We start from the raw sequence: 7,496 nt of genomic DNA, 5'->3' as shown, positions 1-7,496 counted from the left end.
GCGCCGCGGCTTAGGCCGCGGCCGGGCGGCGGACTACATCTCCCGGCGTGCTCCGCGCCGCGCCGCCCGCCGAAAGGAGCGGCCCCGCCGCCGCGCCGCTATAGATACCCCGGACTACATCTCCCATGAGGCAGCGCGCTTAAAGGAGCCGCAGCGGCCAAGCGAGGCTGGCGGTGCCCGGGGGCCTTGCCCCGCTGCCACCGCGCCGGGTGCGGAGCCCGGCTCCGGGAGGGCGGCTGGGCGCTGTGCGGTAAGCGGGTAGCGCCGGTCGGGGGGCGAGAGGAAGCACCTCCCTAAAACACCGCTCCGGCTTCCGCCGGGGGATGGGGATCGCTGCTTTCCAGCTCCTAAAAACGGCGAAAGCGCAGGGATTTTACCCAAGTTGTGAAATATTTCCACTTTATTTATCGCAGTCAGCGGCGTGGGCGCGCTCCTGCCCCTCGTTTATTCCCCCATTTCTTAATTTTAGATGTTGTAATTCCTATATTCTTATACCTTTATTCTGCAGCCAACTGCTGGCACCGAAATCCACGGGCTCGGGTTTCATTCATTGCAAGGAAACCAACAAGCCCACCTCCACCCACCCCCACGGGTGGGGATCAGGGATTTTTGGCACCCCAAAAGCCCAGGTAGGGCACCCCAAAAGCCGTGCCTGACGTCGTCCCGACAGCTTCGCACCCCTCCCTGCCACTGCTGCTGCCTTACGGGCACAGCGGGTCCTCTGCCAGGGGCTGCCTCCAGGCAGCTGCACCCATCTTGTGGTAACCCCAGGCTGGGGCTGAAGGGCGAGATTTGGGCTGACACACGCTCCTTCGGCGATATACCGAAATGTCGTGCGGGTTGTGTGTCTTTAGGATGCTGTGCTCCGGTATAAGTGGGTGTTTTATTGCGTGTAGCCTCGGGGGGGGTGGGTTTGTGTCAAGGAAATGGACCTGGTTTTGCACAGAGATTTTGAAGTAGCTTCTGGGTGAGGAACTCACGAACGATACCGATTTTGCTTTTAATATAAGTCTATTTTATAATATAAGCCTATTTTAAAATCACAAGGATCAATAATTAGCGTTCAAACAAAGTGCCTCCGGGCCACGCAGCCTTTCACATCAAGGTCTCTGATCCAAACTGGTAGCGCGAAGTCCAGCAAGTTTTGCTCCTGTTTTTTCCCTGCAGATATGTTTCTCTCACAAGTATGATGTAATCTCTTTCAGTTAAGGTTCTTTTTGTTAAGTTTTGTATAAATCACAGAATCATCTAGGTTGGAAGAGACCTCCAAGATCACCTAGTCCAACCTCTGACCTAACACTAACAATTCTGAGACTGTATACATAACAAGTGAATATGATACAATTTCTCAGGGTAGGTTTCAGAAACTACAAGGGGTTACCGATATAAAGGAAGAATGCCTTCTGGTGCTAGGTTGAAATACAACCTATGGCCTCACAGCATGATATTTTAATAGCTTTTCTCTCCTCTAAGAAGCAGCACAAATGACTGCCACGTGATATGACTAAGCCTTCCGGTTGATGTTCTTTAAACAAGGTCATCTCTAGAAAACAGAGGGAATAAAACCTGTCAATAACTTTGGGCTGTTGCTGGTTTTGATAACTATTGACCGAAGGAGACCATTCATGTTCTGTTAAAGACTGTAGCGTAGAATGCAGCCTTCAGTTTGTTTTATAATTTATTTGATCCAATGGCTCCACATTATCACGTTTGATACCTGATTAGTACTACTGTCTTGCAGCACGGTGTATGCACTAGAGATGCAGAAACCATGTAGCAGAAAGCCTTGAGCGGCTGTGGATGATCAGCTTCTCCCAACAGCAGTAAAAAGTGAAGAATGAAGGTGACTGGATTTACTCCCCTATGGACGTTGATTTCGCTGCTTTGTGGCCACTTGGCGAATGCTGCAGAACATGAAGATGTAGTAAAGCATGCAATAAAGCTGCACCGTGGGAAAGGAGCTGTTATTACCCAGCGAAAGCAATGGGTGTTGGAGAGCTGCAGAAAACTGTCCGGCCTTCTTCGCCAGAAGAACGTTGTTCTCAACAAACTGAAAAATGCCATAAGAGCAGTTGAGAAGGATGCGGGGCTGTCAGATGAAGAGAAACTTTTTCAGGTGCATACCTTCGAAATTTTCCAAAAGGAGCTAAATGAGAGTGAAAACTCCGTCTTTCAAGCAATCCATGGCCTCCAGAGAGCTCTACAGGGGGATTATAAAGATGTTGTAAATATGAAAGAAAGCAGTAGGCAGAGACTGGAAGCCTTGAGAGAAGCTGCAATTAAGGTTAGTTCCTTCTCCCTTTTGTTCCTCCCCCCACTGTGTGTGTTACTAGCATGTTATTTTAATTTTATTATGATACTGTTTCAATCTGTTCTAATGAAAAAAGTGGATCTACATAAAACTTGGAGTTTTAAAGGGGATTTTGAATAAAGTTGTGAGTATATGATTCTGGAATAAAGCTTAAAACTTAGTGGCAGCCAATAGACCAAAACAAAGCCAAGCATACTCACACGTCAAATATGTCAGACGAGAAGGAAGACAAGAAGTGAGTCAGTGCACTTAGCAGAGTTGCACTGTGTGCATGACTGGGATTATGAGAGTGGAAATAAGGCAACAAATTGGCAAAATACTAAATGTTTTTTCCACTTCAGAAGAGAATTGCTCAACGAAAACCTGCAAATCAGGCAGAACAACTTCTTTACTTCCTGTACTCGTATAGATGTGAGTAAAATGGGTGTGCAGAGTATTGATGACTGGATTTTTTGATCTCAGTAGAGTATTCCTAGCCTACGAAGTGCAGGTTTGAAAAATAACATCTCCAGGAAAGAGCTGGCTGAGGTAACTTTGCTGAGAAAAGCACAGATGAGTAACAGGAGAGCACAAGTACTTTGGGGAAAGTTCGGGTTCCCATGTTGGTGCAGAGCTGTTGGGGCTTGCACAGTCTGGCCCCAAACTTGGTAGTGCTCAGAGTGTCTACTGAAAGCCTACAAATGAGAGAAAATGTTGCTGAGCTCACTCAGTAGTTAAACTGTTCATTTCCTAGCCTCTACCCCTTAACCACTGAAGAAAATCATTGAGAATGTTCTTTGTTTTCTTCAGGAAGAGGCTTTCCTTGTGAAAGGGATGAAAGGAAAAAAATGTAATTGGTCTATAGTGAGCGGAGAGGGGAGAATCTAGAAAGTGCGTCTGCATGAGAGACGGGCAGACCTTAGCAGGTGATGATGGCAAGAGACTGCTGTGTGCCAGAAACGTGTGCTGCGAATGGTTGGGAAGAAAGGCTGATGGCAGTAGAAGGTAGGATGCAGGCTTGGGAGACTGGAGTGGTCCGTGCAGTGAAAAGAAAGGCTGGATTATCACAGCTTAGCTTCTGCAGGGGTGGGTTGTGTAGGCTATGAAGGTGCATGATTGTCTAAACAGTATTTGTTGTTCTAACCTTATAAGTTGCTTTATACTGTGAAATAAAGGAGGAGATGATGGGGAAATGAGTGCCAAAGATGAATATTACACGGAATAAATTTCCTTGGACTTGTTCTCGCTTCAAAAGACATGCACTAGGTCTGGTTTTGTTCCAGTTTGGTTTTAATGTCATGATTATTTTCTCAGTGCACTCGTAAAACATCCTTTCCATTTTCTAAATAATGGTTGAATGGAAAATAAAAAATACAGTAGAGGATGCTGGACTTACTCATTCACTTTATTTCTGTTGAGTTCAAGTATTTGAAAGTCTTCAGTATCAGAATGTGTGTGTGTGTGATGCATTTCAAGCTGGTTGTGCTGCTGGGGAAAAGTAGAACAGTTGTTCACGGAGGAGAAATATTGAAGACAGCTTCTGTCTTCCTTCGCTTGAGGAACTGGATGGAGTTCCTAGATGAAGCAACAAAATCTTGTCCAGTTTACCCGCTTCAGATTTCTTGGGTGGAATTCAGATTTCCCTGATGGAAAAGATAAGTCTCAAGCACTGTAAAGAATTGAATTTATTTTCTTCATCCTGTATTAAACAGTAGGAACAGCAATGCTGCATGCTTAACTAGTCTTGCCTTCCTTTTGCTCACATTTCTAGGCATTCAAGTCTCCTACTTAGTACGGAATCTTTATCCATATTACCTTGCTTAAAACGTTGCTTAGTACGTACTTTGTGATCAAATGTCTCCAATCCCAGCCTGAGTTGCAGAACAGAGCTTGCACTGTGATGGACTTTTGCCTAACACGTAGCAGGCTGCTGTGGCAAGCAAGCAAGCTTGTCCTGCTCATGGACACTGTTCTTGGTCCCACTGTACTGCCATGGCACCGGGCAAAACAGGGCTGCCACTTGGTAGGCTGTACATGCTTCATCTTCATTAAAGGAACTTACAACTAAAGCCAGGTTGTTTCAGAGCTGTTCTTTTAAATTTAGAGTTTGTCCCAGCTGGCAGGAAGGACTGATCAGCTCCCTTTCACCCCAAACCTCTTTCTGTTTTGAGGGGAGAGACCAAACCTCATTAACTCCATCCTGAGCTGTAAGCTGTTGACTGAGGAGAGAGCCCGCAGCTCTCCCTGGGTGCGGTTTTTACATCTCTGAGACAACGTCTGCAAGCAGAGAACAACAGATAGGAAATGTTTTCCTTTCCTTGAGGCTGTACAAGAGTGGCTGCGACTCCTTCCTATGTGTTGCATAAGAAGCGAAGCAGTTGACATCGGTCCAAACACACTAATAGCTACACACTAATAGCTACATTTTTTCCCAACTCAAGTTATTTTAGGAGCTGGGTAATCTTCAGCATGCCAGTGTAACTATGGTAATCCCAAACACCAGTAGTCAAGAGCCAGCAATTCTGTGGTTTTGTCACAACCTGGAGTATTCATCTGACTGTCGGAATTTAAAAAAAAAAAACACACACAAAAAAAAAAAACTCCAGGCTAAACACAGTTGCAGGCTGTTCTGAACATACTGTTGTCTTGGCATCAAGGAATCCATTGAGATACATGCATGTTCTTGCAGGTTTTAAGCGGAAAAATGTCCATCCACAAATGTGTGTGGAGAAGGAAACCCTCCTTATTCCAACATTGGTGTTTAGGACCAGTTTAGATGCCCAGGCTGTCTAAGATACTTGAGTGGGGTAGGCAGACAAAGCCCAAAACTGGAGGGAAATAGATCCGCATCTATCTGATCTCTACCTGGGTATGGCAGAGCATCTAAAATACACATCGAAACCTGTGTTTTCAGGCAATTCAGTCTGACCTAGAGGTTGCTTCTATTTTTCGCCCAGACTGTTTCTTGTTTCCCTTGGTAATAATATTGGCTCTCTCGAAAACCAGATGTATTGGGCTATCTGAGCCAAACCCTCATGGTATCCTGAACCTCCCTGAAAGGAAGAAGCCTGCTATCCCATCTCCCCTCGTTCATTCATGATTGTCCTCGCTCAGTTAGTGCGTCTTCAGGGGAATGAAGGCATGTAAGCTGAAGCATCTTATATTTATCCCCCCCCCCAAAAAATGCTGGGAAAGTTAACTTCATCCCAGCCAGGCTCAGTACATGGTAGAAAACGCTTCCTGGGAAGCAGAAACAGGAACCTCAGCTAACTGCTGAGGTGTTTAACTGCTCATCTGTGCTCTTACCTTGCTTTTTTTATTATTTTTGTAGCTATTTTCAAAAGGTACAATAACTGTGGAAATGATAAAACAGGCTTCTTCCCATGTTGGTAAATCTGTTTGTAAAAATTGTTTATAAAATTCAGATTCATTGTGTTTACGTTTCAATTCGTTTGATGCTTGTAGCTGGTAAAGCAATGCTTTCAAGTTTATTACGCTGCCCTGCTAAAACATTGAGATTTAGGTTTTATTTGGCTTTGAGATGTTTCCTAGAATTCCTCAAAGTAATTCCTCTCTTATTTTCTGTAACCTTGAGGCAGCTCTACTGTTTAATAGCTTAGAAAAGGAAATCAGTGTTTTGTTGTTTGTTTTGTTGTTAGTTTATTTTGCTTTGTTGTTTTCCTTTCCCCCTTCCTCCAGTCGAGATTGGCACAGGAGAAGACAGTCTTCAAACACCAATACAATATCTATATTGCTTTTGCAATTTCCCTTGTAAGATGCTTTGCATCAAAAGAAGCCTACATTTATGTTAAATGTTTTGCTGCTCAAAGGCCCAGCCAGCACTTTATCTGTGTTGTAAAATTCAACAGGAAGAAATGGAATATGTTGAACTCCTAGCAGCAGAAAAGCATCAGGTTGAAGCCCTTAAGAACATGCAGCATCAAAACAAAAGCCTGTCAATGCTTGATGAAATTCTTGAAGACGTCAGGAAGGCAGCTGACAGATTGGAGGAAGAAATAGAAGAGCATGCCTTTGATGACAACAAATCTGTAAGTGATGTTTTGGACTGTCTTTTCATTCATGTGTATTTATTTTTAAGTTGATATTTGCATTGTATGAGTGTTTCTCTTGTATTAGATAGTTTTTAAGATTTTAGTGACAACTATAAAAAAAAAAAACACCCTTTGGTTCCACATGTGTTTTTGTTTCCCTTTCAAGAGGAGAATGTAACTAGCAGTAAAATAGTTGCTTTTTAGGAATGAGCAAACAGGGATCATTATTTTCTTTGCTAATGATTTCTCTGCTTTAGTTTGAAAGTGCTCCCTGCGGCTACCGCTTTCAGTGATAAGTGTATTCCATCTCACTGATACAGCTCGTGAGAGTTACGACATATCCGTGATGGTGGTTTTTAGACTTTGCAGGACTCCGTGACTGTGGTATTTAGACTTTGCAGGATATGGAGTTAAGTATAGTCTCCAGTTTTATTTTTCTCTTTCATTTTGTTGAGAAAGCTATAGGAGAACAAGAATCCTTGCAGTTAGTTTTCACAATCTGGGAAAAGATGTATTTTTCAAGGTAAGGACTTGAAATGTGTTTGTGGTGTTGCATTCTTCAGCTTCCCACATTCTCTGCTTTTAACACCATTTGCATTGCTCATTGTTTCTGTGTTGCAGGATGGACATACCCTCAGGTAAGGCTGTGTGTATTTGGAGCTGGGAATACATCAGATTATCCCAGCGTCCCATTGCACTTTTCTCAGAAGCTGACTCTCTGAGCTGATCCTCTTTATAAGCATGGATTGAAATTTTTATTTGGCTTCTGCTCTTGAAAGGTTTTTGTTGATTTGCAGCTCGACTTCCAAGGCAAGCATAGTCCATGAATTCTGCTGAGGAGGAAAAACTCTGTAGGAAAGGGCCAGGCCGTTTTTGTAATTGTACTCGCTTGAGAGAAAGTGAAAGTAGCTTTTTGCCTACACCAGACAGGTACAATTACACCTGGTGGTAATCCTACCTAGCAGCACCAGCGGAGGGTAGGGAAGATCTTGCTGGGGTGCCCTCTTCTGTTATACTGGGGTATAACGGCACATTGTAAAGGAATGTGCAATACCTGTTCATTGGCAAAAAATACCCAACGCATCCTTCTTGTCCAATGTATCTCTTTTGTTTTTCTTATATCTCGATTCATGAAACAAAAGGAATAATGAAAT

General features: G+C 43.8%; 1 protein-coding gene across 2 annotated transcripts in view; it reads left to right on the top strand.

The window, feature by feature from the left end:
* The first annotated feature begins 42 nt into the window (after window positions 1–42).
* TMCO3 (transmembrane and coiled-coil domains 3) overlaps window positions 43–7,496 on the top strand; it is a 31,089-nt gene continuing 23,635 nt past the window's right edge. The window contains exons 1-3 of one of the 2 annotated variants that reach the window (XM_035565565.2): window positions 43–250; window positions 1,742–2,284; window positions 6,160–6,339. In XM_035565565.2, coding sequence (XP_035421458.1) covers window positions 1,838–2,284; window positions 6,160–6,339 — 627 coding nt within the window. In that variant the 5' untranslated portion in view covers window positions 43–250; window positions 1,742–1,837. Of the gene's footprint in view, window positions 251–321; window positions 630–1,741; window positions 2,285–6,159; window positions 6,340–7,496 lie in introns of those variants that run through there. The other variant, XM_035565566.2, reaches the window with a different exon arrangement.

This window comes from Cygnus atratus, chromosome 1 (assembly GCF_013377495.2).
Source record: "Cygnus atratus isolate AKBS03 ecotype Queensland, Australia chromosome 1, CAtr_DNAZoo_HiC_assembly, whole genome shotgun sequence".
Taxonomy (NCBI): Eukaryota; Metazoa; Chordata; class Aves; order Anseriformes; family Anatidae; genus Cygnus; species Cygnus atratus.
This window is presented reverse-complemented; position numbering and strand designations above follow the sequence as displayed.